Source organism: Canis aureus, chromosome 27 (assembly GCF_053574225.1).
Source record: "Canis aureus isolate CA01 chromosome 27, VMU_Caureus_v.1.0, whole genome shotgun sequence".
Taxonomy (NCBI): Eukaryota; Metazoa; Chordata; class Mammalia; order Carnivora; family Canidae; genus Canis; species Canis aureus.
The window spans coordinates 22088142-22105387 of record NC_135637.1 but is presented as its reverse complement, the minus strand read 5'-3'; the positions used below and the strand labels follow the sequence as shown (position 1 = coordinate 22105387).

The window sequence follows — 17246 nt, the reverse complement described above, 5'->3', positions numbered from 1 at the left end:
ATTAGTTATATGGAAAAAAAAATGCTTGCAGCAAAAACATCGGGCATGGTTCTTTTTATACCAGAAGAGGCTCGATCGCAGCACAGAGTCAAATGTAAAAGAGCCATAGAAGATAAAATAAAGAAAATAAAGAGAAAATAAAGAAATGCCAGTGAAGGCTCCTAGACTACAAGCATTCCTGGCCCACCTCCCCTGCCAGATGCCCCCACATACCTGTTCTCCGTCCTCCTGCTGGGCTCAAGAAAAGGCAGGTTTTGAGGTCAGACTGACCCCAAAGCTGGCCCCCATCAACCCTCTGCCCTCTGGCTATTCAATATGTGGTCCTCAGAATAGCCTCAAAGCATCACCTGGGAGCCAATCAGAAATGTGAAATCAATTTCAGGTTCTATACCTCCAACCCATGGAATCAGAATCTACAGTCTAACAAGAAGACCCCGGGGATTTGCACCTGCCATCAAGTCTGGGAAGCATGGTTGCAGGCAGCTCCTATTCATTCCTCAAGACCCACCTGGAAGCTGTGAAAAGCGAAATAAAGCAGGGTCACTTATGTCAAAGGGCTTTAAAACAGAGCCAGGGAAGCCATAAGGATGTGGGCCTTATGGCATGTCCTCCCCCAGTGGTGCCATGAACTTTTTGAACCAGGTCAAACCATGATACCTGCAACTTGCTACCATAAGAGACTTGGCTTTGAAACTGATTATAGTCAGCCAAGATTAGCTTTCTGCCACCAACACCAATCAGAATTCCTTATAAACAACATACCCCAAAACTAGCATTCCCTTTTATCTTTAAAAAGCCTTGATTTTTGTTCTGGAGGTGGGTGGGAAGAAACACTATTTGGGAAGCTGCCTAAATCTGTGCTCCCCAAATTGCAATTCTGAGACCCCAAATAAAACCCTTTTTGTTTCAGCTCTGCCTCTTTTCTCCATCGACAAAGCTGTCCTCCTAAGCCGCTACTTAGCAAGTGTCATACCCGCTGGCAGCTGCTCCTTTCCTTGGACTGTGATCCCTCCCTCATCCTGACTCTGGTTATCAGCGGCTGCCATTTTGGTGAACCTTTTATGTAGCAGGTAATTAACCAGCACGTAATTCTCGCACTAACCCTACAGGATAGAAACCACTATGATCCCCTTTCATATAAAGCTGAGGAAATCGGCCTCACCAGATTAAATTAATTGCTCAGGATGAGCATGGAAACAGGCAGGGCAGGACTTGAGCTTCAGTGGGTCTGAGACCAAGCCAGAGGTTTGCACCACCTGTCACACAGCACAGCAGGTGAGGAAGGAGGTGGAGGAGAGAGAGGCTCCTGTACAATGTGTGGGACAAGGCAGGGACACAAACACACCGGCACACAGTTCCGGGGAAGGAAATCAGCCTTGCTCAGAGTGCTCTAGGGGTCCAAGGAAGCAGAAAATCTGAAATCTGTGACCCTTTTTCTCCAGTTCCTCCATGGTTTGCAGTCCCCAAGCCAAAGCTTCCCTTAATCCAATTAAAACGGACTTGTTTATGCTTATCGGCTCTTTATTTGGTTTGTTAGAAACGTGCAAATTACCCAGAAGCCTCTTTGTCCCCTGAACCAAAAGGCATCAATAAAACTATTAAGTTAAATCCAATTAAACGCAACTGCTGGAACTTGAGTGTGGCAGAGCAGAACAGAAATGAGGGAGGGGAGGGCGGGATTTCACTGGGAGAGAAGGACTCTTCTGGCTTCCTGGCTTTAGTGTGGCTCCTCTCAAGCATCCCCTGAATGCGGGCAGGACAAGGGCAGAAGGTGCCACCACTTACTCTGAGCCTGAGTGTGGACTTGTAGCGGATTATTGAATTATCCCAGTAACTCTGCCGAGTGGCCCCGATGAACCCATTTTGCAGATGAAGGAACTGAGGTTTAGGGAGGCGTTGTCCAGAACGTCACACAGCTGGGAAGTGGCAGAGGTAGGATTGAAACCCTGATCGGTCTAAACCCTCTGCCTGAAATCTTGGAAAACCAGAGTTTATAGGGTCCTTAGAGGCAGTCCTGCCAAGAGCAAGTCTTTGCAAACCCACAGACCTGAGTCTCCGCACCCAGAAAATGTGTATAACCATGCTGGCCCACCAACCAGGGCTTGGAGAGGGGTCTGTGAAATGTTGTGTGTCTTAAGTGCCTGGCACATAGTAGGTACTTGGTATATGCTAACTTCTGATCTCTGAACTCTTGTCAAAGCCATCTCCTGCTTTTCAGAAGGGAAGGCTGAGACCCAGAAAGGGAACAGGACCTCAAGGTTACACCAGAGACCCTGTAACAGAGCTGGAACTCAAACACAAGTCTCCTGCCCCCTGTTGGCTTCTCATTTCAGAACCTGAGCTGCCTCTCCATTTTGCAGATGAAAAAACTGAGGCACATAGAGTAGCGGCCACGCAGTGGCCAAAGTCACCCAGTTGGGGGCTGAGCACAGGAGCTCCACAACCACCATGTCCTGGACTCGGGTCTTGGCACCACCATTCTGTAGCACTGCTTGGGCACATACCTTGAGCTCTTTGAGCACCTGGCTCCTCCTCTTTAAAAGTGGGCCTCATTACGCCATCCCAATGGACATCTGGGGGTGGTGTGAGGTCAGCAGGTGATGTGAGAGCCCCATGTAAGCCAGAACAACTACCTGGAGACAGCACAGCACGTTTGAGGAATGGCTGGAGCATCTGTTCCCTTTCCCGTAGCCTGCAAAGGGCCAGCGTGGGTTCCTCATTCCTGGCAACCCTCAGACCCAGGAGACACAGACTGCTCAGGAAGGGAGGGCAGATGCCCAGGATTCCAGGCAATGCTAATCCTATTACAGATGCATTATGAACCTTAGGGGATCCAACGAAGCACCACCCTCCCCATGGAGCTTTTCCAATCCTGTTGCTGGCCCATCCCCAGCTTCTTAGAAGTCTAAGCAATTTGATACAAGTGAGTAGAAACATGATGTGCAACTGTGCACAGGAGCTACTCACAGCCGTGCCAACACCCCACCGGGATACCATGATGCAGCCTTGAGGTGAGAAGATAAGCAGTTTGACGTCAAGACAAAAGTGGCTCCCATGCCCATGGCCACCCAGCTCCCAGCTGGCATACCTTGGGCAGGTGACTCACCTCTTTGAGCCTCCACGTCCCCATCTGGAAAGTGTGGAATCCTCATCAGTAATCATTAAAGGATGGTTAATAATCATCTTAATAGTAATTCTGACTTTTTCATTCCAATGTTTAAGCCCCAAAGCCTGTTGGGAGCAGCACAAGAGTAGAGAAAGAATGGTAATGGGTGGCTTTTCTGGATATTATGAGGAAGCTGTTCTTGTTAGTGTTCTGATCTGGCCGGCTAGCCCCGAGAGCTGGGGAGGAGGGCAGGCTCTGCTGCGAAGAGGAACTACAAGGATGGGGGGGCGGGCAGGGTACTCAAGTCAGACCACTGTCTCGAAGGCAGATTTTTCCAATTCCTTTTATTCTCCTTTAACACACAAGAGCAGTGCCTGGAAGGCCAGCTCCTGGATCCTGGCTGGGTGAGCAGCAGACTCCCTTCCCAGTACAACTCTGAGGCTTACCACCGGACAATGGGAAAGCACAGTGCAGACAGAGGAGAAGAAAAGCTGCTGCTTCTCCAGAACCAGGATTTGTAGAAAGGGGAGAAGGATTCTGGAGAGAGGCCTTTGCTTGGCGTTCCCTCTAGCAGCTGTTCTCCTGGTACATGGAGGATGCCTCATCCTCATCCCAGCCGGGAGGAAGGCAGAGCCGGGGCATGGGTTGGGGGGAGGGGGTGGTGGAGTTTGCATGAGAGGGGCACCCAAGGGGAAACTAGTCAGCCATGCTCAGAGCCAGATACTCGTTCCATGGGTTTCCACTTGCCTATGCAGAATATCTCTCTGCACTAGGAGGCAGAGGGCCCCAGTGAATTCTATGCCAGGCTCCAGAGAGATCATACCAAGCCCTGCCCATGTGTCCCAGCTACCCCAGGAGAAAAGCAGGGGAGGGCAGCACCTGGGAGAGAATGAGTATGTTTATCTAAGACTGTCTTAGCTTAGGAACCTGTAAAACCGACATTTGAACTAAAATGTTAAAACTGGTTATATTAGTTTGCAGGGGCTGCTGTAACAAAGCATCACAGATGGGTGGGGTGGAGGGTGGGCTTAAGCAACAGGAATGTCCCATCTCACAGTTCTAGAGGCTGGGAGTCCAAGGTCCTGCGCTGGCAGAAAGGTTGGCCCCTTTCTGAGGCCCCTCTCTTTGGCTTGTCCATGGCTTTCCTCTGTCGGTGCCTCTTGTACATGTCTGCACTCAAATATCCCCTTTCTCTAAGGACATCAGTCATACTGGGTTAGGGCCCACCCTAATGACCTGATTTTAACTCAATTACATCTATAAATGTAGATTTACATCTACATTTATAAAGGGTCTGTCTCCAAAGCAGGTCACATTCTGAGGTGCTGGGGGTTAGGATGTCAACACATGAATGAGGGGGGCAATGCAACCCATAACATAGGTGAAGCTTAATTTTTTTGTTTTGTTTTGTTTTCTGCCAATGTGGGGTGAGGAGTGGGAGGGGTTGGGAGAGACCTTGCAAGTCAGACTATGTGGGCTACAAAGAAATTACATTTTCTTCACATAGCCACATAGCCAGACTGTAGCAAGCATTCAGTGTGCAACCCCAATATATAATTTAGGCAGATTTGTGCAGCCTACTGAATCACTGGCCTGGATTAAGCATGGCCCCCAGAGATAACAAAGCAAATGCTGTCTTGTAGTCCCAGTAAGGGGGAAAACTGGAATCGAACATTGCAACAGCGAGTTCTAACAACTTTTTAAGCACATAATATTTTCTGAGTGCCGTGGTAAGCTCTTTGCATGGATTATTTTACTGAATCCTCCTGCAACCCGACAAGGCTTCTTCTATTAGACTCCCGATCTTTCAAATGGGTAAACTGGGGTTCAGAGAACAACAGTTATTTTTGCCTGATCCAACTGGCCCGATTCCAGAGCCAGCATGTGTGATCACTGCCCACTCCACCAGCCGCTCTTTCCTGAGCTGGGTGATGTCTTCTTAAAGCCTCAAGAACACCTCCCTTTGCTTTGAGGGGAGAAGGGCGTACAGGGAGGGACCCAGAGGCTGAGATAGTGGGCAGCGAGCTCAGGTTAGATGTGTGGGCCACCCAGGGCTTGAGCTCTAGAGAAGCTTCTCCTGGGAGAAGCCATCAGGGGATCATAAAAACAACAAAAATATTTCTGAAAAGGAAGTAACCTACATTTCCATCGATAGGAGATTGACTAAATTAACTGTGACACTTTGGCTGGGTCGGCCTGGCAATCAATCAATATTATGTAGGGAAACATTGGATGACCTAATTTAAAAAAAAATGTTATAGAACAGAATATATACACACAAATATTTTTGCTAGATTGATATTGTCGGATAAAAATAGACTAGACAGTAGACCATCAACTGAAAGGCTAGTAGTGATTATACGTGGGTGATCTTGGGGATCATAAGTGATTTTCCTTTCATTTTTCTTTTCCTTTTGCTCATTCATATATTTTAATACTTTTTGCCAAAGATCATGCATTACTTAATATAAAGAACAGGAGGAGCTTGTTACTCGCAAGGAATAAAGCATTCTGATTTTCTGAGAAAATATTTAATTTCTAAGAGCTGCCCTCCCTCCCCAACCCCCTCTGTAGTTTTTAAACACTCAGATCTGAAAATTTCTGGTTCCTCAAGACAGGAAGGCAAATCTGCAGGCTGATCAATTTACATCTCCTGTCTTCTCTGTGGGAGACGCCACTGGATGCCTGCCCCTAATCCCTTCCCCTTCTTGGGGGTAGAACATGATTGCGTTTGAATGTCCTCTTCTCTCCCATGTGGTTCCTGGGTGGATCCTGATTGGTCTGAGCCATCTCCTTTGCCTGCCACTGATTGGTCCAGCAGCAGCGTGTGAACCAATTCTGGCCAAAGAGATGTGAAGGGAGCTTGCTGGCGGCTCTTGGAACATTCTGAAACCTTCTCTCCCTTCTGGGTGATGTCATGTGCATGGAAACTATCTTATGACCAAGAGAGATGCCATCCTGGGGACAAACCCTAACCTCTGAAGATAGCAGAGCAGAGAGTAGGAAACACATTGCGCCCTTGATGTTATCACTTAGCTGCTGAATTCCCACCTACACATGTTCTCATCGCATGAAGAACACGCCAGACGTTTTGAGTTGAGGTTTCTGTTACTTGCAGCCAAATGCAACCTGACTGATATAATCTTATTTCTTTCAACCTTCACTTGGTTTATTTCACACAGGGAGTCTGAAAATGAATGCCAACCAGCATGGATTATTAGGACTTTTATTTGTGTTATTTCTATATACAGAAAACCAGATACACTGATTTTGTTTCTCTCCTTCTCAAGTTTACAGGGATTGATGTGTCTGAACCAAAATGTGACAAAAGACCAAGCTGTTAAAGGGCGCATATGGTCACGTGTGAGAGCAAGGAACAAAATCACTGGGCATGGGGACTACTGGGTTCTTGCCCTGGCTCACCTCCAATGGATGTGGGACTAACTTCCCTCCCCTGGGCAGGGGTTTGGCTCAACTGACTGCAAGGGCATGATCATCTGCCATATTAAGATTAAATAAGCCATTTCCATCGATCTATCTGCATCCTTAAAGATGCCGTGGCCAGGGGATCAAGACGACAGTTACAATCCAGGATCTAGAAAAGGTGACATTTCAGATGAAAAACCTATTGATCCTATAGTGAGTCTGGAAGGTGACCATGGAACCCCTTCCATTCCAAATTTCTTGTTCTGCCAATCTGCCCGGTTCCTGCAATTCCACCTTGAGCATGCCATTGTCTTGGGTTAAGCATTGCTGTCTCCCTGCTGGTCTTTCAAAGGAGGCAAAGAGCCGTGAGGATCAATCACTGTCCTATTTTGAGGAGTCAGGGAGGGGAGAGCAGTTGCTGACAGCTGCATCCTGGTTCCCAGAATCGATCTCAATTCCCAGCCAAGATGTGAGTTTTCTCTCCCTAACTCCCGAGAGGTTTGAGGCGTTACAACAGAAAGCCCTTCTCTCCATTCTGTACTGATTGCTCTGCACCTAGGTTCTGTAACTCAAAAAGCAGCATACCTAGTGGAGGAGCATAAGAAGCCACAAGGCAACCCAGATGTGGGTTCCAATCCTAGCTCTTATACGTACTAATATGTCATAAGATTTGTGAACATTAGGGCAGTGGCTACTGATGTATCCCCAGAACCCAGCACAGTCCCTGGCACATAGCAGATGCTCAATAAAAATCAATGTGAGGCTATCAGTGTGGTTTTGGGAAATGTCTTCAACCCCTCTGAACTTCAGCGTCTTCGTCTCTAAAGTGAAGATGGTTTTACCCAGCAGGTTTTTATGGAGGATGAAACAAGATGATGGATGTGACATCGCTTCTGGCTGCTTGTCACTGTGCCTGAAAGGCCATCACACATCATTCCTTTCCAATCAAGCACCGGGGTCTGGGCCATCACCGGTGCATAACAAACTGCTTGCCATTGACTAGAAACTCGCCAGCTGTTACCACCCACCAGCCATGGCTGAAACTCCACCCTTTCCCAGCTCCCCATGTGTATGTGACCTTGGGCCACAGCTCCAACATCTGGGAGCCAACCAGAAACCCATTCAGTTATCCAGATATTTGCTGTATGGGCGCCAAACATCTGCACAGTGGGAACCATGGAAAAGATAATCCTGGGGTCCACCTCTCCCAGAATTAGGCATCTGGGTTGTGGGGGTATTCGGGCATCAGGTGTCACTGGACTTTCCGCCCTTAGCATCACCCAGTGCCCACCACAGACCTGGCGCCCAGTTCCTTGCTCCCTCCAGGATTTCTAAGTGGAAGGATAAACACAGGAAGTTTGTGGTCACGGTCCTACCAGCCAAATCCTTAACAGAGTTCTGGTCCGGAAAAGAACTACAAAACAATGCAGGGGCGTGTGGTGGGTGGGAGGGGAGGCATCTGGTTCCTTTATTTTCAGGCTGCAATTAATCAGACAAAGAGGAAAGGGGGAAAAGGCCAGGGGAGATAAAAGCACTGAATGGAAACCTCCTTGGTTTGGGAGTGCTTCTGATGGTATCAGGGCAAGAGCTCCATAGTGGCTTTTCCACGTCTGAACCAAGTGAGCTGGGGGCCTCAGTATCCACATCTGTTAAATGGGGGATTGTCTTCTCCCACACATTTCATCAAGATAGGAAAAAAAGTGTGAGAACACTTTGGAAATTGTGTGCTGCAAATAGTGATCGTCTTTAAACTCGATGATGATGATGATGATTTGAGAAAACCAATGTTAGCTTATGGTAATTTCTCCATGTGCCCAACAAAGGATCATGAGCACGGTTCCTGGGCTGAGCACCGCTCTGGGTGCCGAGGATACAGAAGGGCACCAGACAGACAAGGGCTCCTCCACCCTGATGGAGCTCCCGGCCCCATAGAGGGACAGACTTAAGGCAGCTAAAACAAATACATAAACGTCCAGATGGCAGGAAGTAGTGTAATGGATGGAAAAGGGGGTCTGGTAGTGAATAGGGATGGGGCTGCTTTACCTGCAGGGAGGGCTCGGGAAAGGGCTCACTCAGGAGAGGCTGGGACCTGAAGGAGGAGAGGGATCCGGCCATGCCTTCAGCAATCTGGGAACAGCCAACGCAAAGGCAGGGCGGGATGCCTGGGTCGGGAGCAGTAGATGCTGAGGATGGAGGAGGCAGTGCCGAGCCTCTAGGGCTTTGTAAGCCCCTGTTAAGGGGTTTGTCTTGCTGTGCTCTGTGATGGAAGCTCACTCTGGCTGCTTCATGGAGCGTGGGTCATGGGGAGTGAGGCTAGAAGCGTGGAGACCAGTGGGGAAGCTGATGTACTTCCATATGAAAGTGGGTGATGTATGCGAGCCCTACACTTGCTAAGTGCTTATGTGCAACATCTCACTGAATCCTCACGACAGCCTTGTGAGCTCCAGATTCTTCTTATACCCATCTTACAGATGAGAAAATGGAAGCTTTGGAGATGTTGAGTTTCTTGTCCAAGTCATAAGGCATTAACCCGCTGATGTAAGTGGTGGAGCTGGGATCTAAGCCTGAGCATTCTGACGCCTGAGCCCATGTGACCCATGTGTCATAGCCATCAAAATCCCCTTGAGTCAGGCGACAGGGCTGGGATGACCCCTGGGAGTCCTTCCTGAGATGCTGCTTTTCTACTTCCCTCTGAGTTGTTCTCTTGAATCAGATTGAAGCCCCCAGACTTGATTCTGTCCAGAGCACCAAAGGAGGTGGGGAGCCACTCCTGCAGACACTGTGAGCTAATTCATGAATTTTAAATTTTATTTAAGAATTTACTTTTCAAAATACTTTTATTAAGGCATAACTTACTACAGTAAAGTGCAGTAATCATATATGTATAGACAAATGAGGTTTGATGTATAAAGATAGCCACATCACAACCACTACCACCTAGATCCAGATAGCATCATCACCCATCTGTAGGATGACTGTGAGGGATAACATTCATGCCCCAAATATGGCATGTCTCTGCCTTGTACCAGGGTTTTCCAAGGCCTCCTGCCTTCCCTTTACAGGATCCTGCTGGAAATGCCCCCAGTGCCCCTCAGATCCTGGGCAGGGGTGGTTTCAGGGTAGATTAGCACCAGACTATGAAAAGAGTAGCTCAGTGAATGCCCAGGTCTCTAGAATAGTGGGTGGTATGGGATCTCACATCCCAGCAGTGAGTGAGCTGGGAGGTCCTGCTTCCAACTGCAAAGAGCCTCAGTTTCACCATCTGTAAATGGCGGGCAGGGGCGGGGCGGGGGGGTTGAGAAGGTATGTGGTTTTTAAGATTCCCGGGGCTGTGAGGAAATGACAAGCCCATCCAGACAGCATTTCCTTCCTCCGAGAGGAAAAAGCAATCAGTCAAATCCCCCCCACTCCCACCTCCTTAAGATCTAACACTGGATCAGGAGCATATGCTTGCCTTCCTCTCTCCAGGGAGGGATCTCGTTAGAGGATAGTTTGTGTTTGCAAGTTGCTTTCGAGTCAAACACACTTGGGTTTGAATCCTAGCTCTGTCACTTACTAGCTGTGTGACCTGTGTGATGCCAGGCAAGACGTCACACCTCTCTGAACCTTCATTTCCTCATTTGGAAGTGGGGAGAGGAATGGCTCCTACCACAAAGGTGGTCGTAAGGATTCATCAAGTTAACACAACCAAAACACTTGGAAGATACCCAACCCCTGGGCATGCTCCATTAATATGACCTATTATTATTGTGAGTATTGCTTTCTTGAAGCTTTGGGCACAAAGTAAGCATCCTATACACCTGTGCTTCTTCCATCCTTTACCACCTTTTCTCTTTGCCTCCTCCTGCCGGTTCACCAGGACTCTAGAGCAATAGCTGGCAGCCTTCCAGGGGGCAGTGGCGGGGGCGGGTGGGGTGGGAAGAGACTTCTGGAAGAGCCCCAGGACAGAGCTCGGGTGACCTCCAAAGTCAAACCCTAGTCCAAGCACTCAGAGTCTTGTCTGCATAAATTCCCCACAGCCACCACCCGCAAAGTGCAGCATTAATGTGCCTCCGATCTTCTTAGGTTAATATATGTATTATTTATAGGGCTTTATTATGTGCTCAGAGGACTCCCCTGAGAAATGTAATTGTGCATTGGGAGGTAAATTTGAATAATATTTACAATTAATTTCCATCAATAAAGCAATGCACCGAGGCCTTTGTGCAGCTGAAACGGCCCTGGGTTGGCTTCCCGCTAACCACTCCCCTGAGAAAGCTTGGGTAGCTTGTAAGCATCTCTAGGATAGTCCACTTCTCTTGAGCTCTACCTCTGCTCCCACTGCACTCACCTGGAGCTGCCCCAGTCTCCTGGCTTCCCCTTCTCCCCTGCCCCAGCCTGTCCTGCCCAGAGCAGCACCCCCCACCCACCCACCCGCATTGGGCATCATTGCAACATGCGGATCTGAGCAGGTCGCTGCCCTGCACGTGGCCTCTGCTGCCCTCCTCTCCATCCTGTCTGCTCTGTGCTCTGCCTACACCCTCTGCTGTGGCCCCAACCCCCTTCAGTCCCTCGCCATCACTGTCCCCTTCCATGCTGTTCCCACCCCCTGGAACACCCTCTCCGGCACCCCTCCCCACTGCCCACCATTGAATCAGCACCTACCTGTCCTACACATCTCAACTCAAACGTTGCTTGCCCAAGGAGGTTTCCCTGGTCTTTGGGCAGGGTCAGATCTCTCTATAATATGTGCTGCTTAGTGTGGTGGTTTCCCACCAAGGGTGCGGTTTTAAAAAAATTATTGGCTGTCTCTGCCACTAAGCTATGAATGACCTCTTAAGGACAGAGACTGTGCATGCCCTGATCATCCTTGCATTCCCAGTGCCCACCACAGGGCCTGGCAAACAGAAGGTATTAAATAGATTTTTATGGAATAGGTGAATGGGTGGATATAGAATCATTATGTAAATCGGTTGGGTGGGTGGATGGTTGTTGGGTGGGTGGGTGGGTGAGTGGATGCATGTTGGTGTGAATGGGTGGATGCTATCTTGAGCCAGTTACTAACAATCTACTGCCTTCGGTTGCTAAGAAATTGAAATAAGTGAAGGGAATGCTTTTTAAAATGCAGATTCTTTGATGTCCTAAATTTGGGGAATGGTAGGGAATTTTGGGCTTCCTCCTGCTGCCTCACAACACTGCTGTGTGACTTTGGATAGCGCACTACACGTCTCTGAGCCTCACCTGCTGCTCTGTGAGGTGAATGAGGAAGGCAAGAGTGTTTTGGAGGGCAGGAATGTCTGGCACAGAGCCCCACTCTTGCCTCAGTCTCTTTATTCAAAAGCAATTTTGTCCTCAAAGGGAGAAAGCAAGCAAGCCCCTTCCTGAGTTATTTCATGGTTGGATAAGTGGTTTCGTGGTTCCCCCTGGTCCTGGGTATCACCCGCAGCAGCAATTTTCCAAATCCAGGGTTTGGCAGCCACAGGACCAGGGGGCACTCTGGCTCCAGCCAGAGCACAGCATGCCAGGGAGGAACAGGAGAGGGAAGGGCTGGGGTATCAGGGGCCACCTCCATCCAAGCAAATACCAACTCTGTTTGCAGCAAAGGGAAGCTCTCAGTTCCCTCATCTGTGAAAGGGAAAGGCCCTCATGGCTCTCACTGTTGGATTCCCTCCTCTCCACCCAGCCTGGCCCCTGAGCCCTCCAGAGCTGACTTCAGGGGCAGGCTTAAGCCAGACTCTTTCCTCTGACTTCAGCCAACACCACATCCAGGTCACTGTCCCCTCCTGAGCCCCTCCTCCATCCTTTTGCTCCCTCTCCCCCCATCCCGTCCCTCTCTCTCTCCTTCCTCCCACAGACTGAAGAAGCAGGGAGCTCAGGCAGCAGCACGGGTTCAAAGCCTGGCTCTGCCGTTTACTAGCTGTGTGACCCTGAACAGGTGGGGTCTGCAATCCCAGCCTCCCTTTCTGCATCACCCATGTGGCTCTGCTGGTCCTCTTCTCATTTTGGGGTCTGATGAGATTGTGATCACCTGACACACAGTAGATGCTTAATAAATGCCAGACTCTTGCTTTCTCTCTATTCTGCATTTCCTCTGTGCTTCCCGCTCTCCGGCCTCCTAAACACCACCTTCACTTCTTGTCTTTATGCCTGCTTCCCCGTGAGCCCTCAGTGCCTCCCCCGACCCAGGAAGCAGCACTGACACCCCATTGGCCTGGTCCTGGCCCCAAAGGGGGCCTCTCAGGCACAAAGCACGTTGGCTGCCTGTGGAGCGAACCACAGGACTTTTGTATGAATGACCTGTGAGATCCTTGGAAGAAGCTGCAGGGAAAAGATTCAGGAGGATATCATGGTTGCATTTAAGTATTTAATGGGAAACTCCTGGTGGGGCAGCCAGAAAGAGGCCTGACCCCAAGGAGGAAACAGCTGGTTTGGATTTCACTCCTGTTCATCAACTTCTCCAATGACAAAATGATTTCCTGGCTCCGGGACCTGGCCTGGCCTGCACGCAGCCCAGGAAGAGTGGGGGACCCAGCCAGAGCAAGTAGCACCCGGGGGATCAGAGCCTGAGTGGCTGATGACCGTCTCTGGGGCCTGGAACCTGTCCTACACTGTCTTATGCCTTACTTGCTTTACCTGTGAAGTTGGGGAGGGGGTGACAAGGGGCACTGGGCAATATTTCAAGCTCCCTTTTTGCTCTCAGATGGTCCAAGCTCAGATTTCTTAAAGCCATTGGTCCCCCTTCTTGGGGTTAATTCAGAGCTGCCTCATCATAAGCACAATGACCCAAGGAGGGAAGGAACAGTCTGTCTCTTAATGAGGTGTGATTACCAAACAGCTCATGGCCTTGGGAAGTTGTCCAGAGCTGTGTAGACATTACATCTGTTCATTGCATCTTGTCAGGGAATCAGCTTCACAACAGCAGCACTTGGAAGGGAAGAGGATGTGGACACTCGGAGGCTACATGGCCTCGGGCCCACCAGTGACTGCCTCCGGCCTGGCTGCTTTGCCCTCACTGCCCTCCCTGGAGCTCTCAGGGGGTTCAGGAGATGGAAACCCTGGTGGGCACGTGTGGAGGGATGTCGGGGAACTAGAGGCCAAGTGTGCTTTCTTTGCCATGTTGGGTCATTTTGGAAAACCATTTGCAAAGCTGGCTTATAAGTCATGAAGGTATTTACAAGAATCTGCTGAGGAATCAATATTTATGGTCAAACCCCCAAGCTACTCTTCAGACCCTGATTCTGTAGCCTTATTCGATCCAGACAGACCTCGTTTCAAATCCAGGTTCTGGCAGAGATCAGCTGGACGCCCTCAGGGAAGTAACTCAACCTCTCTGAGCTTCAGCTATACCTCATATGTAAAAGGGAAGTAATAACTGTACCTAACTCAGGGCTGCCGGGAGGAATAAATGAGATAACGCATCAAAGTGTTTAGCATAGGGGGTGCTAAATAAATGTAAGCTATCATGACATTCTAGAATATTCTCAATAGATACATTTGCCATTAAAAAAAAATCCAACAACAACAAAAAAGGTTCTGGAGCCAGACAGAGCTGGGTTCACATGTTAACTCTGCTTCTACTGCGAGTCTCTGGGTGAGTTACTTACTTCCCATCCTCCCCGCCCCCCACCCCCGAACTGAGCCTCAGCTTTGTCATTTGTATATGGGACAGTGACACCCTGGCATAGGAGGGTATTGGTCCTAGTTGAGAAAAGGCAACAAGGCTGCACCAGGAGAGGCTCCACGCCTGCAGCACCCCACGGCCTGCATCTCGGGAGCACAGCACAAGGCGTCAGTTTCCAGGCCCTGCTGAGTTCAGAGACTGAGCACTGGGACATGCTCTTCAACTTGCGTGGCACTCCCAGGTTGATTCCCGAAGCTGGTTTGAGCAAGGCTTTGAGGAAGCTGAGGAGCAAGAGAGGCCCTCCTTCTCTGGGCCTCCGCCCTGGAGAGTTTTATTCTGAGCACTTGTAGCCAGAGTCAGTGGACCAGGGAAGGGACAGTCCCCATGATGGGGTGGAAGCTACAGGTGTTGCTGACCGCTGTGACCCAGCCCTGCCTGAGGCGACAAATGCCAGGTGAGAGCAGGGCTGGCGGGGAGGGGCTGGCACCACCCCGATCCCCGAAATAGCTGTGTCCCAAAGCACCATGACCCTGGGAAGTTCTAAGGTGAGGACCTGCAGGCTGCCTCCTTTGAGGGCCTTAGCCCTCTCCCTCCTCCGCTTCCCCAGGCCCCAAGTCCTTATGGTGGCCCCACGTGTCTTGCCTTCATGGAGAGCCCACATGGCCTCTCAGGACCTGTTCTCTGTGTTCCCAGCTGATCTGAAAGCCAAATCCATGGTTCTGGCCATGCACGAGCTCGTATGTCCCTTTCCCCTCCCTCCCTGGTAACCTGTGCATCTTCACTTTCCCAACCCAGAGCAATGGTGTGGGTGGTGGGATTTCTGGCTGGTTGGTGATAGAGGCAAATGGGCTGAGGTGTGATTGGCATCACACAGAGTCTGCTCCAACCTCCCCTTGCTCCTACCAGGAGAAGACACCCTGCAGAGTGTTTGACATTCCAGGGGAGCACACAGTAGGTAGCTTTATCCCTCTGTCTTATTCTCATCCCAGTTCATGGCAGTGACTTTGAGAATTCTCCTGTTTTTGCTTTGTGTTGGCCAAGGCTGGTCTCCCGAGAAGTATGGGATTCTGGTGTAAGTTGGAGAGCGTCATGGCAATGCTCTGTCCACCTTGCCTCTTGAAGAAAGGAGTTTGAAGCCCTGGACTCCCAGCTCAAAACACTGGTCAGCCCCCTGCAGACTACAGTGGGCATGGGTGGATATTGAAGATGTTTCTGCCCTGGTCTTGAGAAGCCAGAGCTTTGGGCCTTCAAGGCTGGAATGTCTGTCCATTGGGGGTTCCCCGCAGAGCTTCAAAGCATGCTGGTCTCCCTGTCATTCATCGATGACATCTTGGTAAAGCTCCTGTGGCTGGGGTAGGAGGAGTGGACCGTGTCCTCGCTCAGAGCATTGACCAAGCGGGAGAAGAGGGCCACCTTGAACTTCTTGAAGTCCTGGCCCATGAAGACATACAGAATGGGGTTCATGCAGCTGTTGGCAATGGCAATGGCCGTGGCCAGGGGCAAGCCCAGGCTGAAGACAGAGCCGGGCATGGCGGCGTGGTGTAGCTCCAACAGGTAGAGCATGTGGTAGGGGCACCAGCAGAGGAAGAAGGTGGTGATGATGGTCACGATGACCTTGAAGGGCTTCCTGGTCTTGGCCAGGCGGTTGCGCCGCAGCTTGCAGACGATGGTGAAGTAGCAGGCTGTGATGATGAGCACGGGGACCAGGAAGCCACAGAGGAAGCGGGTGACGGTCACCACCATGTGCCGGCTGAAGCCCACGGGGTCCAGGCGGGAGTGGGCAGGCCACGGCGCGGAGCCGGACGCAGACAGGCTGAAGTTGTTAAAGCAGGATATTTTCTCGTGCACGAGGGCTGTGTCCCGGAAGATGAGGGACGGGGAGCTCAGGAAGAAAGCCAGGACCCAGATCAGCGCGCAGGCCACGGAGGCCAGCCGCACGCTGCGGTGGTTCTGAGACCAGACGGGGAGGAGCACGGAGATGCAGCGGTCGAAGCTGATGGCGGTCAGCAGGAAGACGCTGGTGTACATGTTGTGGATGAGCAGGAAGTTGCTGATCTTGCACATGGCCGTCCCAAAAACCCAGTGGTAGTCCATGGCGGCGTAGGCGATGTGGATTGGGAGGAAGATGTTGAACAGGAAGTCCGCCACGGCCAGGTTGAGGAACCAGACGGCGTTCACCGTCTTCTTCATCTTGAAGGTAGCGATGACGATCACCAGCCCGTTGCCCAGGATCCCGAGGAAGCAGACGATGCTGTAGACCACCACCAGGAAGATCCTGGCCACCTTGCCTTCCAGGGGAGAAGACTCATCCAAAACCATGATGGGGTCAAAATCATCCGAGTACTCATCGTCGTAGGTGAGGGAGGTGTTGTAATCCTCGTCCCCCATTCTCTGCGAGGGGAGACAGGGGTCAGTAGGGGGACCGTGACTGGAACTGGCTCCAAGAGCTTGGCCAACACCAGCCGGGTTGACATCTGCTCTGCCTGACTCTGAGCAAGGCAGGTTCGGTATCCTGACAGCTTAACTACTTACTTAACTACAAACCCCATTTTACAGATGGGGAAGCTGAGGTCTGGAGAGCCAGTTACTTGCCCAAGGTTATACAGTGGGCAAGAGGTGGAGCCAGGAGCCACACCCCTGCTTCAGAGTCTCTCTTCCTGACAACGCTGTTTGCTGCCTGTCTGGGCCCCCCCCCCCACTAACCACCCCCCTGTCTGCTAACCCCCCCCCCCACTCTAGCGAGGGAGACAAGCATTTGTCAGATTCCTCAAATCATAGTAACATCACAATGATGCTCGGTGTCATGAAAGAGGGGTGCATAGTGCTGGGAACTTGGTTCTGGGCATGTTTCCCAAACCCAGGAAATGGCCATGCTGGCATTCTCTGCCCCCACCTCATCATGGGTCCCACATTGGTGCCCTTTGGAGGCAATTGTTCAGCCTGCAAAGGCCCCTCACCATTCACTGTTAGGGTGTCCGAGGCTCTCCGATGGGGGTCCTTGGCCAGTCAGTGCCTGGGCACAGCTAGAAACACCTGCAGGAAAGGATGAAGAGGCAGCGGTTGGATCCAGGTCTGAGTCAGCGGGCGGGGGGACTCAGAGCGAAAGAGAAGATC

At 50.7% G+C, this 17246-nt stretch overlaps 1 protein-coding gene across 7 annotated transcripts in view; it reads right to left on the bottom strand.

Annotated features, from left to right (window-relative positions):
- Positions 1-9319: 9319 nt before the first annotated feature.
- The window catches only part of CMKLR1 (chemerin chemokine-like receptor 1), a 52254-nt gene continuing 44327 nt past the window's right edge, over positions 9320-17246 (bottom strand). For all 7 annotated transcript variants that reach the window (XM_077876068.1, XM_077876065.1, XM_077876066.1 and 4 more), the window contains 2 exons: positions 17090-17165; positions 9320-16523 (listed from right to left, as the gene is read on the bottom strand). In XM_077876068.1, the coding sequence (XP_077732194.1) occupies positions 15423-16523; positions 17090-17092 (1104 nt within the window). In that variant the 5' untranslated portion in view covers positions 17093-17165 and the 3' untranslated portion in view covers positions 9320-15422. The remainder of the gene's footprint in view (positions 16524-17089; positions 17166-17246) is intronic.